Source organism: Harpia harpyja, chromosome 23 (assembly GCF_026419915.1).
Source record: "Harpia harpyja isolate bHarHar1 chromosome 23, bHarHar1 primary haplotype, whole genome shotgun sequence".
Classification (NCBI taxonomy): Eukaryota; Metazoa; Chordata; class Aves; order Accipitriformes; family Accipitridae; genus Harpia; species Harpia harpyja.
The window spans coordinates 16,613,910-16,635,613 of record NC_068962.1 but is presented as its reverse complement, the minus strand read 5'-3'; the positions used below and the strand labels follow the sequence as shown (position 1 = coordinate 16,635,613).

At 40.0% G+C, this 21,704-nt stretch overlaps 1 protein-coding gene across 1 annotated transcript in view; it reads left to right on the top strand.

Moving 5' to 3' along the window:
• Positions 1–1,655: 1,655 nt before the first annotated feature.
• CAND1 (cullin associated and neddylation dissociated 1) overlaps positions 1,656–21,704 on the top strand; it is a 30,249-nt gene continuing 10,200 nt past the window's right edge. Inside the window, exons 1-7 of the mRNA XM_052774419.1 lie at positions 1,656–1,952; positions 6,669–6,812; positions 17,479–17,633; positions 19,454–19,577; positions 19,995–20,251; positions 20,332–20,437; positions 20,947–21,092. Coding sequence (XP_052630379.1) covers positions 1,885–1,952; positions 6,669–6,812; positions 17,479–17,633; positions 19,454–19,577; positions 19,995–20,251; positions 20,332–20,437; positions 20,947–21,092 — 1,000 coding nt within the window. The 5' untranslated portion in view covers positions 1,656–1,884. The remainder of the gene's footprint in view (positions 1,953–6,668; positions 6,813–17,478; positions 17,634–19,453; positions 19,578–19,994; positions 20,252–20,331; positions 20,438–20,946; positions 21,093–21,704) is intronic.

Below are 21,704 nucleotides of genomic sequence, written 5' to 3'. Positions count from 1 at the left end.
AAGTAAAGAATTTCCCTCTCTAAAGCTAACCTCTAAATTAAGTATTCCCAAATCAAAGGAGTGAACGGCCTATTTGAAAATCAGTCAGCACTGGGCCAGCTCTCCGACTGCTCCCCTCACTGCAGTTCCTCTACTCATACTGACATTCCCCCATTTCTCCTCGGGACACCCACCCCCCTCCCGACTACTCCCATCTTCCTTACTCCATCCCCACATCACACCCCACTGCAATGCCACTAAACCACCACCACGCTGCCCACCTCTTTCTTACCCCCTCCATCATTTTGCGGCACAGTGCTAACTTACCACTGGGGAATGAGACCAGTACGTATTAAGCTCTCTCTCCAACACTGCTGCCGGACAATTAACAGCATGAGTATCTTCCAAAATAGCTGCTTGTACACTGTGGCTGGGTGACAGGCCATGGTGGCGACAGACAATTTCTCTCTATCAACTGAGTAAAGAGCACATGCTTTCCATCAGCTTCTGTGCAAAGCTGCCTGCAAGCTGCATGTAATAAATGTCTATTTTAAAGAAAATTTCTTTTTAGTTCAAGTCTTTTTTTTTTAATATGCATAAAGGGATCAAAAAGCACTTCTTCAGGAGTTTTGCAGTACATGCACGTAACTGAGAAGGATTAAGGCTATTTAACGGTCTTGTATTTTAGTATGAACCTTAAGGAAGATGTAACATGTGGAAATATTTCCCCACTTCTTCCACTGCTCCGTATCATCTACCCATGCACAGACAGATCACGGCTTAGGCCCGAAAAAGTAGTGAGATTGACATGAACAGCAATGAGGTACGCAAAAAAAAATTATAATTCTCTGAAAGGTTCCCTTTGGCTTCCAAGACCTCTGAAAGCACTCACACCACATTTTCAAGCTGCTTTCTGCAAACCACGACCGATGGAAGCATGCCTTTATTTACCAAGAAAATTAATTTTCACGTCGCCACTTTTGGCTTCCATCAGACATTTTTCAGAGTGCGCTCAGCTGTGACGGGAGCCATTGCACTCGTACGAGAGGGCCTGGAACAGCAGCCGCAGCCTCTGTACCACCAGGGTATGTCCTGGTTTTGTAACAAGGTGAAAAAGCACCGTATCTGGTGCCCGGCGCAGGGCACTGACGGGCACTCAGAGGGCTGGTGAACCCTTCCGATGCGGACAGCGCCCGGGTGGGGGGAGAAGTTTATGTACAACCGCGTTTCAGCCGCCTCTCCCTCAGGGGGAGGCCGTTAGCAGCCCTGAGGGGAGGGCCCGCCTCCCCCTGCCCCGCGCTCCGGCCCGGCACCAAAACGAGGCTCCGCATCCCAGCGGGCAACGCGCCGCGGAGGCCCTGCCGTTCCCCCTAAACTACACGTCCCGACGCGCACCGCCAATAGCCCCCGGTGCGACGCGGGCGCGATGCACGCTGGGAAACGTAGTCCTCCTCAGCCTCGCCACCTCCTCCCGCCACTCTCCAACGGCGGCCTAAACTTCCCGCCCAGGCTCTGCGCCACGTACGCTCCGGCGTCACACGGCCCGCGGGCACCTCCCGCCCGTTGGCGGCGCCAATCAGAAGCGCCGACAGCGCGAAAAGGCGGGGGGGGAGGGGGAAGAGGAGGGAAGCGCTCTCTCGACCTTTGACCCGGCGCCGAGCGCGAGCGGCTGCCCGCCCGCCTCCCCGCCCCTCCCGCCGTGTCAGCCGCAGCCGCAGGAGGCGGCGGACCGCCCGCCCGCCCGCCCTCGCCCCCGCCGAGCGCCGGCCCCGGCAACGGGCGAAGTGGAGCCGGCGAGGCCGGGAAGACGCCGCCGCCGCCGCCGCCTCCTTCTCCTCCTTCTTCTCTCCATCTCCTCTTCCTCCTCCTCCCCCCCCCCCCTCCACCCCGGCCGGGTCCGTCAACATGGCGAGCGCCTCGTATCACATCTCCAACCTGCTGGAGAAAATGACGTCCAGCGACAAGGACTTCAGGTAAAAGCCGCCGCCGCCGCACCGCCCGCACCCCCCAGCCACCCCCTCCGACCTCCCTCCGCCGCCCGGCCCCCGCCGCGGCCGCAGGCCCCCGCTCCGCCCTGCCCCCACGGCCGCCTCCGCGCCGGCCCCGGGCCCTGGCGCCGCGGCTGTCAGGGCGGCGGCAGGTGCCCGGCGGCGGGGAGGCCTGCGGGGCCCGGTACCGCGGGCCCGGGCTGTGCCCGCCTCGGTGCCTCTCGGGGTGGGAGAGGGTCGTTCCTTCCCCTCCCCGGGCCGCCCCTGCGGCGCTGGGCGCCCATCTGACGCTACCGCGGGGAGAAGGTTCTCGGGAGGGGAGCGCCTCTCCTCGCTGCCCGTGGACGACGGGGCACGGCAGGGCCCGAAAAGCCGAGGCCTCCGCGCGTCGTGGGCAGAGATCCCAGGCGGCCGTGGGGCGGGGGGGGGGGGGGAGCGGAGCCGTCGTCGGGTTTGCTGAGTCGCCTGGGGATAGGCGAGGGAGGGGGTCAGCATTTGAATTTCTGTCCTCGCAGATGCTCCAAAGCCGGACGGACGAAGCCCTGAGCGACCTGCTGTCGCTGACCCTGCTCTGAGCAGTGGAGGTTGGGCGAGACGACCTCCCCGGCTCCCTTCCGGACCTCAAAAAATACGGATCGTGCGATTCTGCGAATAGGAGCAGGGAGGGCCACGCAGCACAGCCGGCTTGCACATCCTAAGCTCGCATGCTTCCTGGGTGCTGCCTCTTGTAGACAGAGGGGTTTTGTGCCCCTCGCGTGATTTGGTACTGCCTCTAAAAGTCTGTGCATCCAGAGAGAGAAGTCCGGTTAAGTCTTACGGGGTCAGGACTGGCATCTGTAATCTTGAGCCTAGGATCTGTTGCAAGAGCACTACTTCTTATTGGATCATTTGCTTGCTTTGTAGTAAATTAATAGCAGATCAAATGCAAACATTTGAGTATCAGAAAATGAAATGGTGTGAGCAAGCTATTAAAAACCAGCAGAAATAATAGCATTTACACAGTAGTTCTAGCGAAGCATCAGGTTAAAAATAATTGTATTTCTTTGTATTGTGTGCAACCCAAAATTCACGTTTGAAGCCTTTATTTGTCAGAGAGGGTGCGTGAATACAGACAGGGAAAAGGCATAAAGTACGCTTGGGTTTTGTTGCTTTGCTGCAGCATTACAATGCTTAGTTTATAGTTAAAGAACACATTGACACCCAAACAAGTCTCTTGCTAATATATAAGAATCAAAAGGAAAACAGAGGTGATGATCAAATAACCGTAGAGTTGGATTTTGAATCATCTGGTTTGCTTTTGGCAAACTGTTGTAGCACTGGACACAGATGTGGTAAAGTTATGTTTTTTTCACGTCGATTTCTTTCAGATTTTAGTAGCATGATATTACCTGGAGAATTCAGGCTAGAAATTTTGGAAGTAGAAAAAAAAATATTGATTAGTCTAAAAAGAGACAGTCCAGAATTACCCGATTTATTTAAACTGTACTAAAAATAGATTCAAACATTTTTTTCATCTAAATGTTACTGAAGGTGGTTTTTACTTTTATCGCACTCATTTGTTTCTGTGATTAAGTGAGCTTTCCATTTTGTGCTTATGGGCAGGATGACTTACAAAAATTTCTACTGGAATTAGTGACTAAATACTGATTTTGATGAGGTTAAAACTTTCTGCATAAAAGGGATAGGTCACACCTGTCAAATGCAGTAGTAGCAAGCACTTTTTTCCCAGCTACATGTAGTTAAAACTTGTTTTGTAGTTGCTTTAGGAGAGCACACTTTAGAAATTACCTGTTCTAGGAGCTTTAAACAACTTTGGAATTCTCAAATATTAAAAAAAAATTCTTAGCGTAGATTAAAATCTGAATTTACAAACAAAAAAATGAGTGATGATAGACCTTTACAAATGGGCTGTTAGGCAATAACACATTTGTTGTGGTTTAACCCCAGCTGGCAACCAAGCACCACGCAGCTGCTCACTCACTTCCCCCCCACCCAGTGGGATGGGGGAGAGAATCAGAGGGAAAAAAGTAAAACTCGTGGGTTGAGATAAGAACAGTTTAATAGAACAGAAGGGAAGAAAATAATAATGGTAATAATAACTGTAAGAAAATGACAACAATAATAATAAAAAATTGGAATATACAAAACAAGTGATGCACAATGCAGTTGCTCACCACTCGCTGACCAATGCCTAGTTAGTCCCCAAGCAGCAATCCCCACCAGCCGAGCCCCCCCAGTTTATATACTGGACATGACATCACATGGTATGGAATACCCCTGTGGCCAGTTAGGGTCAGCTGTCCTGGCTGTGTCCCCTCCCAACTTCTTGTGCCCCTCCAGCTTTCTTGCTGGCTGGGCATGAGAAGCTGAAGAATGCTTGACTTAGTCTAAACACTACTTAGCAGCAACTGAAAACATCAGTGTGTTATCAACATTCTTCTCATACTGAATCCAAGACATAACACTATACCAGCTACTAGAAAGAAAATTAACTCCATCCCAGCCGAAACCAGGACAACATTTTATGAAACTGTGTATAATGTGTTTGCATAATGAATAAAATAGTATTTAGTAGTAGTAATTGTAAGTGCATTTATTCTTAGATCATGTATATTCGAAGAGGGACAGCGTAGTTAACTTGTTAATATCTGGGAGCTGAGTATAAACCACAGTTCAAGTAACTACTTTACTGTGAAATTTAATCCTCCGTTTTTTGGATAAACTGACTTGTCCGATGCAAATGTTTTTGGCATTTATTGTCCAGAAGCTTGGACTTAAATTCTAAAATGGGCAGTAATGTAAGGTGGCAGTTCACTGTGTTGCTGTGGGAGAAGTAGTGTCCTTCCTCACTGGAGGAGGAGAATGACTGCTCTGAGTACAAGGTATGAGGAGCTGCTGAGATGCTGCTGCTTTGTACCGGGTAAAGTTTGATGTGCCTGAGGAGGAAGCAGTTGTGACTAAAGGCCATATCTAAACTACTCAAAACCATGTTTCTAAATACCAGCTACCTTAAAGTAAAGTTGCCAGGGCTCCCCACACTACCATGGGGTTTGGGGTGGGTTTGTTTTTTTTTTTTTAATGGAGGAGTCTGTCAGGAGGACTCCTCAGTTGTAGTTGAGTGCAGAAGCTGCTGATGCACTGACGGTGTGCAATCTCTGCTTAGTTTAGTAGGTGATGAGTGCATGTGAACTCATAAGGCTAGGAAATGGGAGCTATTGAGCAAGGAGGTGAGGGGAGGCTATTAAGAAGGTTTAAGAAAAGGAGGTAAATATAGGAGTAACATGGGGACAATTTTTGAACGTACTAGTACTGCATGACTTTGTGTATATCCTTATTACTATCCTATCTGTCCATTACCTTTACTTACCAAGTGGCTTTTTTCCTTGCTGTGCTTAAAAGCTGATGCCGTTCACATTCATCATCTGTTGATGTGCACATCTGGTCCCTGTCAGATTACAGGCTTGCTTCAGGGGGACTGTTGGGAGTGAATGAAAAATGGGTGAGGTCTTATCTTAGAAACACCTTGAGACTATTAGACTGGAATTACTGTGTTAAAAGACAGGACAAGTTGAGGTCCATTATGTGAGGGCAGGCATCTGGCTTTTGTGATGCATATTAAGACTATGCAGAGTCTTGGCTTTCATTTTCAATAAAAAAGTATCTAGCATGTCAGGCTGTAGAGATAACCTTCCAAGTATGACCTGAGCTCAAGTGATGTCTGCCTGAAGCTGATGTGCCTGGAGTCCAAATGTCAACCTTAACTTTTAATTACAAACCATTTTTGTCTGGGGCTTTGAGTGGGAGTTGGGATTGAGTTCTGAAGCCCATGGGATTTGTAATTAAGTAATACATCTGTATTACCTTTTCTGAGAAGAGAGGGCACTTACAAAAGAAGAACAGACTGGAAAACAAACTTCAGAAGGAAATGAAACAAAAGGCATAAAAGCAATATTTTTGTAAAGTCATTTCTCAGTGTGTTCTTACATTGGAGGATATGACTGTTTCCGAATAGGAAATTAATTGATATGAAAGGTGATTTTATTTGCTTGATCTCTCCAGAATTAATCTTGGTCTTTAATGTGGCACCCTGGATTGAGGGCTGGATAAATATGATTGGCTGTTTTCTGGACTATAAACAAACTAGTCTGTACAGGGCAAGAAAATGAAAAACATGTAAAATGTAGCTTCACCTTTATTTCTCCCTTCATTAATGTTTGGCTTTTGTGAACTTTATGGGAGGATGTCTGAAAAACTCTGTATTTTTCTTCTTGCTTAAAAGTTGCTTTAAAATAAACTCAGAGCAGAGGTTAATTTTTTTAACAAACTTAAAAAAAAGCACTTTTTTTTTTACAACATCAGCATAGCTAATGAAAGGATTACTTAAAATCTGGGAAAGTCAGTTTTTCTTTGTGGGGATAATTTGGAATACAATGTAAACAGTGGAAGTAAAATATGTAGCTGTTGTCATCAGGGAAGGATGATGATCTAACTAAAAGTTATTGTCACTTTTAAATACAATTTTTCTCCTTTTTATTCTAGAACTAAAATAAATGCTAGTTGCATCACAAAACAGGCAACAGTAATCCAATGCTAAACGTGATTTATTTGATAACAAATGGTGGAAACTGAGAATCTTGAATCCTGAGCACGGTGAATAACCCGTATCCTTTTAGCAATAATTATTTGGCTATCTTTTGTCAGGTTTATGGCTACTAATGACTTGATGACAGAACTACAGAAAGATTCCATCAAGCTGGATGATGACAGTGAAAGAAAGGTGGTGAAGATGATTTTGAAACTACTGGAAGATAAAAATGGTGAGGTGCAAAACTTAGCTGTCAAATGGTAGGTATTCTTGTTCTATGGTGTAAAGAATTGTTTAATGACTGAACAACGTAAAGCATTTTTAAGAAACTTAAAGGACCACTGCTATGCAAAATAATTGTGAAATTGATGTCCACAAAGGAACCTTTGTACTTGTAGGCTACCTGCCTTAATTGTAGTTTCTTACAGAACTGTCTTTTGTTGACATTACGGATTAACATTTGGGGTTTCAGGTGACAAATAGTGCATGCAGTCCTTGCTGAAAGCATATGAATGACGTGCTTGTTCTTTGGTGATAATTCTTGAATGCTGAATAGATTTAAAAAGATTATAATTCATTGGTAGTTGCCGTGTTGATATTTGACTGTGAGAAGGTAGATGATGTGTAGGGGAAGAACTGCAGTATTGGAATAGTTTTCAAGCAGAGATGAAAACATAAAAAGGTAAATATATGGTCTTAGTTACCAAATACAGAACTTGGGTCTTCACTAACATTCAGAATACTGTGTTAATGGTTTTACATGCTTACAGGAACTGTAAATGTTTTATGGGGTCAGGGTACAGTTACTTGCATTTCAGAGACTTCTGTTGCTTCAGTGCCCTCTCTTCCTCACTTTATTTAACTTTACAAGTAGTGTGGCTTTTCCAGAGCACCCTTTGAAGAGGTGCTACATTTATTATGACTTACTTCTTGTTCTTGGCCCTTCTGACTTTGTGCCCTTTAAGGAGGGTCTCCCTGTTAAGCTTCTAGTGTTCCTGAGAGTATTTCTTGTTCGTGAGGTCAGTTTTGTTTTTTTTTTTTTTAATATTACATCTGTGCTACTTATGTTTCATGAGGCATGGATTGAAGTAAACTTGCTACGCAAGAGCTTGGGACAGCTTTGAAGAGAAGTTTCACACTGTGACTAGCTGAATTAGTTTGCTTCAGCATGTTATTCTTTACAGTTTGCCCTATCAGACTAGCAAAGCAGAAGATTAAAGCCTGTGTGTACATCTGCTTATGTACTTAGAAGCAGTGCTTGCTTCAGCTTCTGAAATATTTTAAATGATAGTAACCAAAACCTTGCACAGAGAAACTAGTGTAGGAATAGCAAGTAGTCAAAGTTTAATATTAGCAGTGTAGTAATATAATTATCACTACTTTTTCACTACTCTCATCAGGGTTGCAGTGGTGTTAAAATGTGTCTTCCCCCACCTTTTTTTTAACAAACAACACAAAATACTATGCTTCTTTTTAATTCAGACTTCTGAAATGTCAAAGTTCCTTGTGGTACAGCTTAAGTACTATGGCTTTGAAACAGATTGCTTACACTTAATCAGAAGAGTAGATTATTATGAAATCTGACTGAGTCTTAGAATTGTCTTTGTGTGAAATAGCATTTTGTGGAAAAGTTATGTTGCAGCATACATGCAGTACTCCTCTTTAATGTACATCCTAAAGTTATCCTGAAGTTTAGATTAATGCATATAGACATAGCTTACATATCGCAATCTTTAATGGCAATGTTAGAATTTTGGACCTAAAGTGCAAGTAATGTTTATTAAAACATGAAAGAAAGATTGCAAAGGGAAGAGAATGAGAAAATAGATGGCTGCATGTGTATGTGTGCGTATGCCCGCATCCTGTTCTTATTAACCATTCTTGTATTTTTAAAGTTTATTTTGACATACTGATAAAATTCTTGGATTTAATTAAAATGACAGGATCTGTTTAAAGTTTGGAGTCTTTTTGACAAATCCCAATAATGTTAAAGAACAGTGATAAATTTACTGTAGTGGGACAAGAAACATGATGGAGAAGTTTACAGGTAAATTGTGAACATTCCTCTAGAACATGTACATTCTTGAACATATCAAGTTCTTTTTGGCATCCCAATCACTTGCAGATATGCTTTGAGGACAAAAAAACCCTACACTAAAAGAATCTTCTCTTCTTAAGGCAGCTTATACTCATGGTATTGTTCCATGACAGTTTTAAGCCAGTCTAAGCTAATGCTGCTGCTGCTCTGCTGTTCTCACCCTCCTTGTCCCTTTTCTTGCACCGTTGCTTATCTGATTTTGTTGTAGAGTGGTTTGGGGACTTGGTTTTCTTCTGGCTTAGTGCTCCTCCTGCAATCAGATGAGCGCTGGTAGAAACAGTAGTGGGGGTGAAGGATGGGAGAGGTTGAACACTATTAAGCTGTTCTGAGCTTAAGACAGTTCAAGCTCATCTAAAGTCTTCCATCTCTACTACAACACTGGGCGTCAGCCTGATTCGCTGGGAAGTTAAATTCAGCCAGCCTATTTTTCTTGACTTTTTGGTTTTTAAATATTTTGTGTTGTCGTTCTTTACTTGTGTATTTCTGTTATGGATTTGCTGGCACTTTCAGCTGAGGAAAGCATAAACTGTGTTTAGATCACTATTAATTTAAATGCTCTGATGAACTTTAGAAACTATCAGCAGGAGCTTTCATCACACTGGTGCTTGATGACCCATTTAAGTATAGATTTCCTCTCTCATAGAAAAAGGATTTAAGAGAACTGTATGTACCTTTCAGTCTGTATTTGAGACAGATTTTTCCTTGAGGAAGGGGGGATGGGAGCTTCCTCTACAGGTAGATCAATGGAAACACTGTGAATGGCAAAGGTATTGATCACTCCTTGAGCAGGTAAGAATGTCTTGCGGGAGGATCACTCTTTCAAGGTTTGACTCTTGAGGTCACTGAACAGAGCAGATTTAAAACAACTCGGGGCAGCCTTAAAGCAGCATTTATTTTTAGGCAAGTGTAGCAACAAGTAAGCAGTGTTCGTGGTTTTGCCTTACCTGCTGCTTGCTTTCACGTTTGGATAGAAAGGGCTCTATTGGTTAAAATGCCGATGAACTTGTTTCTTATTATCTCTTCAAAGCACACTAGTGATTTTGTTCTTGATCCTTTCAGTTATATTACACTGGTTTTGGACAGGATAAAACATGTTGGGTTTTGGTTAGCAGAAGTCAGGCTGAGAGTTCATGGATATTTGGGTAGCTACCTTGCAGGAAGATTGTGCAGTTCATTTCTGAATAAAAACGAAAATTAATGAGCTGCCTTAGTACTCTCGGAGTAAAAGCTCTAAGCTTTGACTCTACAGAAGGGAAAGGAGTGTATTTGTCAAGCTTCTGTTACTGCAGGCAGCAGATGCAAACTAGGTCAGTAACTGCAGGTTGCTCACCTTGTTTTTCTTAAGAGCATGTAAAATTTTAAATGTATTCTTGTTCTCTGCATTTTTCCTGGAGGAGTTGTTTTTTGCTTCACCTGATAGTCATAGGCTGTTTTACAGTCAGCCAATGTAGAAAATGCTATTGGACATTCTTACGGCATATTCTTAGTTTAAGGTTCTTAGTGTAGTCCAGCATGGTACCCTGTGCACCTTATGGCAGTAGTAGTTATACTGCCTTGTAGATCTATCCAAGATTATGTGCATCTGGATTAGAAAAGCAGTATGGTTTGTCTAAGCGTAGGTGTTGTGTTGGATGGACTGTTTGTTCTTCATTGCTGATAATGTTTTGTTAACCCAAATTGCACATTGTTTCATATGTTCAGTGTTGCAGTTTAAAGATGAACTGCTTCTCATTTTGAACAGTTATCTATGGTTTGATATTCTGCCACTTAAACTTATAAATTTTTATTGTTTCACACTGTGAAATGTTTCCTGAAACCTGTAAAAACCCAAATGCATATATATATATATATATATATGTATATTTGGAAAAAAAAAAAGAAGATGGGATTAAAGTAAGTACTTTCAGCAATTCCTCCCTTGTGACACTGTAGTTTCTCAGCATTTATCACAGTGAGTTCTGTGGGCAGTAGTTCAATATAGGGAACCCTGCTTGATGCTGTGAGTGTGAGTCATTAGTGTGAGCAGGATGATGCACATATTGGCTGTTGTGTGGCTGATCCGGTTCAGCAGCTTTAAAGAGTTTTGGATGCTGTGGTAATACACTGCTGCACATCATGCTATACTGGTGATTTGAATCTTTTTTTTTTTTTTCCCATTTGTGAATTTTAACTTTTTCCTGTAAGTAAATGTGCTTATTTGATAGCTGTTAAAATATGCCAGTTTGAGACTATAATTGATTATGAGTTGGTGTCCCCCTTCCTAATAAGGAGCTACACTATGAGCACCTTTATTTTCAAATGTATGTAACTTAAAGGAGACAGTGTGTTATAGTCGCTGTTTATTTCCATAGGCAGCTGAATGAGCTTTTGACTTTAAGAGAAACTGGACACAATTTATTGGCTAGTGAACGGGAAAATATCAAAGAGCACTTAATATCTGAAACTGTCTTCAAATGTGTAAAATACATGCTTAAGTGCAAAAGCTTTGCATTCAGAACTGATTTAAGAAAAGAAGGTTATAGTTTATTTTTGACTTCTGATAAGCTTAGTAAGGTCTGTAACGGATAAGTACTGATTTTAAAGGCCAGAAAAGTTTGAGGCAGTCTTTTTAAAAATTTACTTCATAATTGGTATGTCAGCTTTATTGAACCAATAGGCTGAATAAATAGGATGGAGACACTAATTCAGGTAAAATCTGGTTTAACACTTTCTAGAAACTGTAATTTCAAGTGTTTATTTGAATGACTTTGTCATTTTGGTGGTTTGGTCATCTTTAAAACAGCAAAAAAGTATTTCCTGTACTTAATTGAGATGAATCTACCAGCTTTCACTGTGATTATTTTAGTTACTCATAGGTTACAGTTGAAAAATAAACATATTTAAATTAGAAGAATTTAGTAGTTGTTCAATAGTTCAGGTTTAAAAAAAATCCTTACCATCATTTCACATGTTTTCACTTATGGAACAGCTGTTTTCTGGTGGAGGTCTGCTTCTGGTCTGTTAAAGTAGATGTATAAAAGGATGGTGTCAGCTGCAGATCTCTAGGGGGTGGAAGATGTATTTTCATAGAGCTGCACAAATCATTGCAAACTGCAAAAAGCTGAAGATGTGACCTTTCTAGCAGTGAAAGGAGGGATGACGCCACCTGGAATCTCACCAACCAGATAGCAAACTCTCTTGCTACTGATCAAAAGCAAACTTTCAGGATTGCTACTCTGAAGGTTTGCCATATTTTTGAAAGGATACTCTTATTGAGTTTTATATGAATACACTTCTGTAATTGTACATGTGCTTGTTCCTGCTTCCTAGTGCTTCTGTTTACAGTACTTCTGTCGAACCATGCAGTGTTACAGATGTGAAATGGTTTCTACAGATTCTGCATTTGCACCTTCGTAAACCATAGTCTTTTGACTGAAATGCACAGGGAATTTCTCTGGACTACTGTGGACAGTCACCATACCTTGGAATTGTGATTGTTTCTGTTCTAGGTGATTTGTGCTTGCTTCACTTGCAAAACAATTTGCTACGCAGCAAGGGTAGAGGAGTGCAACAATGCTGTGAGTAGCCGCTGACTGACAGTGGTGTGTATTTGAAGAGAAACTATGGTGTGTATTTGAAGAGAAACTAGTGATGTGTCAATGAAACACTGTGAAGGGAAAGCTTGGCTGAAGAGCAAAATCCAGTTGTGGAGAAAGCTGTGAGTTTTCTGAGCAACTGGAGAAAATGTTTCAACTTTTAGGAATGCAGTCAGGGATGGCTCGATGTATTTGAGTCTGGGAGATAATGCTTGGTAATAATCTGTGTGTTGGCAAATGCTTGTGTATAGATTTATCGGGAATTTATCTGTTGGAGGAAAAAGGTCTTTACCAGTATCAGGGTCCAGAAATTATTTTAATAAGACTGCAGTATTAATTTAACATGATTGAAGCAGTAAAATGACCAGATTAGATTGTGGATATGGTCCTTTAAACCCCTACTCTCAGGGGTTTAGTAGCTGTGGAGATGGTTTGATGGAATCTAAAGATTCCAGTACAGTGCCCTTTTCCTAAATTAAAGGGCAGTGTCGGGTTAGGGCCTGAGGTTTGGCTGCTTTTAACAAAGGGTGCTCTGTCAGATGTTCATTTCTGCAGGAGTAAGTGTACCTGCTGAAGCAAGTGAGAAACTATTCCATAACATCTTCATTTCAGTGCGCTTAAAGGGCTTCTTTTTATGCCTTTCATCAGATACCAGTCAGTATCTCAAGTAACGGTTCTCTTGAGATTATCTGTATGTTGTATCTTCTAGAAATGTTGCACAAAAGTTGTTTTTCTGAATTTATTATTAAGATATCTGCGTATGTCTGTAAAATACTCTGCAAAATGAGTAAATTGCAATCTTCCTGAATTTGTGGCATTGGGGTGATCATAATGCATCAATTTCAGATGTCTGTGGCCAATTAGTTCTAATGTCAAATTAGTTTGAAGTTTTGTGTGTTAACAAAACTCGAGTTAGTTGTATGTGATATTTCAGTGCATGGGTTTGGTAAATATGTTTTGCCTTTGCCGCTTTGGGTTTTTTTCTGTTTTGTTTTGGTTGGTTGGTTTTTGGGTTGGTTTTTTTTTTTTTTGATTCCCAAATTGCCAGTATTTTCAGCACGTTTTACCACACAAGCAGGGTGATGGTGGGTAAGGAGAGAAGGAAACCAAGCAGGTTACAGTTTGTGAAGGAAGGCATGGAAAGCGGTAGGTGTGATTGTCTTGGGAATTGCGAATTCCTGGGTGTTAATCTAAGTGCTGTGCCTCGAGTACAGGCACTGTTCTGAGTTCATGGGGGTAAGGCATTATGAGCATGGCCATTGAAAGAGAAGCTCCTAAGTTTGCCTAACATGGTGACAGACCACTAGTGCCAAAACTTTGCACCTTACTCTGGTTACTGTCTTATTGTAAGTCACACTTAGTGCTTGAATGTAAGGGCTTGCTTTATATAATAGGTGAATCTCCTTTATCTATGTCCTTTTTCTGTCTGCACTTCTTGCTTGCTGCCTTTTGCTTCTGTTGGGCATTTTTTATGATAATTAGCTCTTGCTGCTGTGAATTCTTGGACCTGGGAGAGAAGGGTAGCAGCAGTGGGGTACATAAAACAGGTTTTGGGATGGAAGATGTATTTTGGTTTTGGCCTACCATATAGAGCTGTGTCCGCTAGCTGTCCAAGGGTGAAGGCCATAGATCTCCGCCCTTTGAGTTGAGCTGGAATTACTGGCTTGCAGTCTTCTGAATCTGAGCCTAGTCCTCCAGTCTAGTTCCCTCCAACAGTTGCATGTAACAGTTTAGTTTGAGATGTTGGAACACTGTTTTTGGTTTGGTTTTTTTTTTTCAGGAGTGGGGAAAATGGGTGACCAGATCAGGTGGAACAATGTTTTTTGAGGGTCTACAGTTGTCCTGTGGTGTGAGCTATATGGTGGAGAGGGATGGCTTTGGAATGACTGAGAGGACTTCTAAGGCAGGAAGCGTGAAAGGTGTGGGGAACTCTGAGTGTGTTTGGAGCCTTTATACCAGGGGGAGTGGAAAACTTGGTGCTCTGAGGCTGAAGAGAGGACTGAGTTTCAGAGGAACTTGGAACATGGGGGTTTGGTTTACCCTGTAGGTGCTTCTAAATTATGTTTGACCAGACTGTTCCTCTTGTTCTTCCATGCACACTCAAAAGGACAATTGCTCTGACCAGAAGTGGGGATTGCTAAAGTGACTTGTTCAAAACGAACAAATTCATTGTCAAGTTTGACTATACATTGAGGAGTTAATTCAATATGGTCCAATGTGCCAAGTCACATTAAAAAAAATGGTGAGATAGTACAAAGCGTGTATAGGTCAACAAGTAATATTAATACGAGGTAACACTTCCTTCTTAACAGCACTTTGGAATTAAGCTACACATCCTTAGATCTCCACTGCTAAAGCAATGTAGGAAGTTGTCTTTTTTTTTTCCCTCAGCAGTACCAGCAAGATAGTAAACATGTGGGGTTGTCTTGTTGTCATTTGTGGCAAATGTAGTACTGAGCTCCTAAACTAACTTCAGTGCCTTTATGCTGAATGCCATAGCCTTAAGCCTTTCCTTCTGAGTAGTGATCTGTGACCTGTGTGTTCCCTTGCAGCTGCCTGGCTGACAGTTTTATTAGCTAGTAGTGAACCCAGGGTCCAGCTGTGTTCCTGGAGAGTTAGACTTAAACTCCAGAGCCATTTCCAGTCAAACAAGAAAAACCGTTTCGCTTGTCATCTTGTACATTGTGTGCTTGTCTCTCAATACATATAAATGAAGAAAGGAACTCTCCTGTAGACTGTAAAGACTCAAGAGTGATTTTTCTGTCTTAAAACACTTGTGGGTTTCCATATTACAATAATGTGGGAATTAGATTATTTAAGTACTAAGTGTAAAGTAAGTTTTTGCCTGGGTGGCATAACTTAATTTGGATTTTGGACTATCTACTTTCAGATTAATAGTCTTCATTGAGAGCTTAGTATCTTGCTAGCTTGGACAGAATTTCTGCTTGCCTATAGATGATTTCTGCCCTCCCCCTCTAGTTTTGTGCAGTTGACTTAATGCCTGTGCTTTTTTAAGGTGAAACTTGCTCTTAATTCAGAATAATTTAAAAAATCTTACAAAAGAAAACAAAAACATTTTTTTCCCCATTGTAATCACTAAGGTCTGAAAGGAATTACTGTGCATCCAGATAGTTTCTTTCCAGTAATCTGGTACAGTTAGAATATGATGTATTGAATTTATTAATTTTACTAGAACTGCATACTGATATTTGTTAATCGGGGTTTAGCTCTGTACCGTGATCTGGCAACTCCATTATTACTTTGTACAATCAAATGTATGAAGTTGGAAGTTCTCTTTCCACCTTTTTCCTTGTGTCTTGAGCTTGTTTTGTTTTTGTAAAGTGCTTTGAAAGGCTAGTTTTGGGGAGGGGGGAAAAATATTTACCCTTGTATATCAAACTAACTTGTGGCTGAACTGTTTTAAAATTTTGATATTTGCTATTTGTTTCAAATCAATGAAAATTCAAGTCCAAATTAATATATTGCAACTTTTCAAATATTACTATTTTTTCTCTAAGCATGGGAAAACAGTCTATCTTTGGACAGCATACTCCTTTGCACTTGACAAGGAGTTAAACTAGGCATGTACTTGCTGTTGAAAGTTTTTTTTTATTGTTAATTATGTTAATCTATTTTACAAATAATTTCATCATCTGCTTGTAAAAATTCTGCATACTTCTGATGTTTTAGTAAGGTTGTGACCATGTGGTCCTAAATCATTGCAGTCTCAAAAGTCTGACATACAGTGAATAGTGGCATATATTTGAAAATTTAAACTTTTCTTTCTTGATCTTGGTCTTGTTTTGATAACCTACAGAAAATGTGGGAATTGTGAACTAGAAGCATAGCCCACCAGCAGAATTAGGAGAAACACAGATGTATCTCCAGAAAACTACTGCCGTCTCCATTCTGGCCTCAAGCCATTCCTTTTTCTCCTGTGTGACTGTTGCACACAGCAACTTGTCCTCCTGCCCTCGCTTCTGTTGGTGTCAGCACAGAACCTAAGCTTAGTAAAACTTTAGCTTCATGTCACATTCCACCCCTAGTGTTGATGTCTTACTAGTAAGCATGCTTTCTTGATTGAATAATAATATTATGGATGTCACCACAGAGAATTAAAGAGAGAATAGCTGGCAAGATCAACATATGGAGGACAGAAGCTTACAAAACAAGGGAGCTATGTCTTTCAGAGTAGTTACTGTATGCGTAGTTGACCGTACTGTTTTTTGATGGAACGTGGTGGGAATGCTTATAGCACAACTTGTAACGCTTTTTTTCAGAATTTGATGTGTGTGTTGTTAATGCAGTATGTTTGAGGGAGTTGAATTAGTTTAAAATATTTGGTAATTTAAAGTCTTTCAAAATTAATTTCCCATTTCTGAGATGCTTTGTCTGAAGGCAGGTGTTTTAAAAATAGGGAGAAACTAGATAGGCATATTTGGAGTGAGAAGTGGGAGGGGTAGTAGGAGAAAGAGTAAGTTCTTGGAGTTCTTATGGAGGTTTTCCACAGGTGAATGGAAGGAAGTAGAGGCAATATAAGGCTCTGTTTTTGCATAAGTGCCCTTTTGGAACAGAACATTAACAATGGAGAGATGCTGAAATTTGGTGATAAGGTGAGGAAGATGGTGAAGATGCTATATTTCTTAGCAATGAACTAGCCATTACTAGGACATCTGTGGTTTTAGTATTTTGGACAAATGGGAGCATTTGACAAAGGAATACGAGATTGTTATGATCCTCAGAGCAGTTGGAATGACTGAAAACTCACAATTCAGAGGAAAGAGAGGAAATGTTATGATGTGCTGTGTGTACAGTGGGGCTTGGAGTCTGTGTGAAGGAGGGCATGCCATGTCGTTTTTTATTTTACGGTTTGCGTTCTATTAAGAAAGGCACTCTATGGTATAGAATGAGTCTGAGTGTGTATCGGATGGAACCCAAGCATTGTGTGGAATAAAGATGCAGTAATTAAGAAGGTTGCTTACTTGTCTGTGAACTAAGCAGGCACTAATGGTCAAGCACATAAACTGACGGCTCTGTCTAGGTAACTTTTGTTGTAAATCAAACATGTACTAAACCAGATTTATGGAGACAGGTTACCAACCCAACTAGTTGAAGGGTTTAGAATTTTAAAATTCTGCCTTATATTGCTACCAAAACCAACCTTAACTTTGTGACTTGAATGCAAAATACTGAAATAAAATGAGGGGTTTTATTTAAGGCTGCAGATTTAATACTTTTCTTCTGTTTGTACAGCCTTGGCCCTTTGGTGAGTAAAGTGAAGGAGTATCAAGTGGAGACCATTGTAGATACCCTCTGTACAAACATGCTTTCGGATAAAGAACAGTTACGTGACATTTCAAGCATTGGCCTTAAAACTGTGATTGGAGAACTCCCCCCAGCTTCCAGTGGTAAGGCATTTTGTACTCAAGACTATCTAGTTTTATTGTTTCATTACTAATTAAAAAAATGCAAAAGCTGGATCCTTTAGTGAAGAGGATTCAGTTCATTTAACATTGGAACTAATTTCTGTCAGGAAAAATGTATGGCACAAATATCCTTTTAGTTTCTTCTCTGACTGTATTTCCAGATTTTACTAGTTTGAAAACTTTTTTTACTAAAGAATTGCATTAATGTGAAAAACAAACTTAGAGTGTATGAACTTCAGTATAACAAATTGAGTGTAAAAGCTCCTATTTTAATAATTGCCTGGTGGAACATTTCTAGGCTGTAGTAATAGCTAAATTTCATCTCGCTTTTTGATTGATAGTATACTTTAAAATTGATTATAACTTGGGTATCTTTCTTTAATGATCCAATTTATTGTCTCAGTTTCTGGTAAGTGTTTTGGGAAGTACCTTGTGTTTTTAACAATCCCCTGTTAAATTACTGAAATACTTACCTGCAGTTTTAAATGAAGGCAGTCTTTCCTCCAAGAGAGATAGCAATGATGAACAGCTCATCAGTTAATGGCATTACTTTTTATTCAAGTGCTTTGCAGATATCATTGTGTAAGATATGAATGAGAATAGAGAAGTGATTAAAAAGGCTTTGGAAATGCAGTTTTTAGAGACTGAGGTTTCTTTAAAAAAAAAAAAAAACAAAACTCTGACTTTAACATCCTTTATTGAAAGTCCAAATATAAGTCTTGCGTTTGTCAAGTAGTAGTGAGATGCATAAACTTCAGATAAATAACTAATTTTAAGTAAATCAGTTTAAGCTTTTATTCTTTTGTTTGCCTACACAAAGCAAAAGGAGATTTTGGGGTGGAGGTAAAGCTCAAACATAAATGTAGCAAAATCTTTCAATATAATTAGTATTCCTAATACAAAAGGAACCTAGGTGTTATTTCTTGCTCTCAACTCCAACATAGATTGTTGTCTTTTTTCTTAACCTCTATGGTAATGCATTTGACTGTCCAATTGTTATGTTTACTTTTAGTCATAGAGTTAAGAATAAGCCATAAATATATATAAACCAGATTTAATATAGGTTGGAATGGTATTAATTTCACATCGAAATTCCCAAAGTGTGATTAAAAAAACTTCATGCAAATGAAGATGAGCACTAGCCATTGGGTAGCTGTTACCATGACATTAGTTTCTTCTCTTCTCATAGTTACTCCGAACAATGTTAGACAGTTGGGGGAAGGGGGAACTGTGGAGTTGTGATAAAGACATTTTTACTTTAATTTTAAAATACTTTGGGTATACATTTTTTTTTTCCCCCCCCTTTCTCAAATGTTTCAGCAGTATTTCAGGTACATATTATTTAAGTAGCTTCTTGTGCAAAATCATTTTATTTTGCTTTTTTTGTTATACAGCTGTTCTTTAGAGGTGGCCGTATCTACTTCTGTGCTTCCTCTTTCCTTTTAGTTTATTTCTTTATTTTTACCTATGGCCTTTTCATGTATTGCTCTAGACTTGTCTTGGCCTTCACTTTCCATTGCTTGCCCTGCCAAAAGCAGTGTCCTTTCTGTTGTATATACCTTATGGGACAATTAAGAGGGCCCCCTCCTCAGTATTTTTCTACATAGATAGTCTTTCAGCTCTAATGTAGAGCATACATTACATTAGCAAACAAACTGGCTGTTCAAGCTTGTTTTGTTGGGTTGGAAAAGCTTCTTTGTGTTGAGATCAGGTTGCTTTCCGTAGTCACAAACATGATCTCTTGTGTGAAAAACTGTATTTTATTTAATTATGAAAATGCTGAGGTTTTGTTGTGCTTTCAGGTTCTGCATTAGCGGCTAATGTTTGTAAAAAGATCACAGGGCGTCTCACTAGTGCTATAGCCAAGCAGGAAGATGTGTCTGTTCAACTGGAGGCACTGGATATCATGGCTGATATGCTGAGCAGGTAAACATCCCTCTTCCAAAATGCTGGTGAATGCTGATAAATACTCCTTAAAGCTTGAACTTTAATTTTCCAAATGTTAAATTTAAATTACTTTATGTGAAATACTATGGTAAGGTATTAAGTATAGGTGAAACTTCATGTAGAAAAAAAGTGAATGTACTGAAGATAAGTTGATTGATAGATAGGTTATTATTTAATCTTCTGAGAACTGTAGTTTTAAGCTTATTTTAATGTTTATTGCTTTGAGTGTGTATTTTAAATGGATTTCTTTTTTTTAGATGTTCCAAAAGCTTACATTTAAAGACTTAATTAGAAACTTTGTGATGTTTTGGTAATATTTAAAGGAATTGTTGTACAGTATATGAACAAAGTTATCTAGATTCAATTGGTTTGAGTTTGTGTTTTGTCTGTTTTAAGGCAAGGAGGACTGCTTGTTAACTTCCATCCTTCAATTCTGACCTGTCTGCTCCCCCAGCTGACTAGCCCCAGACTTGCTGTGAGGAAAAGAACCATCATTGCTCTTGGTCACCTGGTTATGAGTTGTGGCAATATGGTTTTTGTTGACCTCATTGAACATCTGTTGACAGAGCTGTCTAAAAATGATTCCATGTCAACAACTAGGACCTATATACAGTGTATTGCTGCTATCAGTAGGCAAGCAGGTCATAGAATAGGTAAGAAAAATATATAAATTATCTGTAACTTAAAAGTTTTTAGATGAGTGATTACTTTGCTAATTTTTTTCTCTTACCAGGTGAATATCTCGAGAAAATAATTCCTTTGGTTGTAAAGTTTTGTAATGTAGATGATGATGAACTACGGGAGTATTGCATTCAAGCCTTTGAATCCTTTGTTAGGAGGTAAGTTATTCTTGAGTACCTATTTCAGGCCTTCTTAAGATCTAATAGTGAGCCATTTGGTCGTAAGCTGTCAAGAGACAGTCTCCTTGGGACAAAGTATTTTTGCAAGCTTTGAGCTGGAACTGTTCCTATAACTATCTTGTAACTTAATTGTTAAGCATTGTGTTATGTGTGTAGTTTAGAAACTTTCTACTGTGCCATTACCACTTATGCAAACAGGAGGTGGGAAGTATTCTAGTAATACTTGTTGTCCAATGGTGGTGACAAAAAAAATTGATATCCGAAGGCATGTCTTGGTCCTCTGCAACCTTCCAGTCTAGCAGATCCAGTCACATAGTAGCATTGCCCTTTCTGAAATTCCTGTCTGAATTTCTGTAATTCAGATGGATGCACTGATGATACTTGGTTTGGCTAATGTCTCCAAAGTACAGTATGTGGCATAAAGTCTTTTAGAAATATTTTAATTCTTCAAAGTAATTTGACATTGATCATATTTTTGTATTACACAGATGTCCTAAAGAAGTTTATCCTCATGTATCTACTATTATAAACATTTGTCTTAAATATCTTACCTATGATCCTAATTACAATTATGATGATGAAGATGAAGATGAAAATGCTATGGATGCTGATGGTGGTGATGATGATGATCAAGGTACATTCTCTTTTTGGTTTGGGGGAGAGGAAGAGCTTGTGGACCTGCGCTCATCTGAGAAAATTGATATGGGTGGTATTGCTACCAAGTACCAGCATTTTAATAACTTGTATACTTCTGTATTCAATTTTCGTACTGTTTTTAAACATACTTTATGAACTGATTTCTTGGAATAAAAGCATAGGATGTTGTTGCTGGAGATAAGTAATTCCAAGGGTGAACATAAAGTACAAGACAAATATTTTAAAATAATACTTGAAAAGTGGAAAAAGGCAGAAGCATGTAGGATAATACAACTAAAGTGAGAAGAACATCAGTTAATGAATTGAAAATACGTATTCTGCATGGGAAAGGCTTCTCGCTACTTTCCACTGTAATATTTTGTTACCTAATGCGTAAAAGTAGAATAGATTGAAAATTGCAAAATACTCATAGGATAAAAAATGTTTTAGACTGAAAGAGATAAGGTGTTTATTGTTAATATGGTGGCAATACCTTGCCATATGTAAGCTTTATGAAAACTTGGACACTCAAGTAATCTGAACCCAGAGCATAACATTCTCATTACTGTAAGAATGAATGAGCTGCATAGTTGTTGCTTTAGTGCTTAAA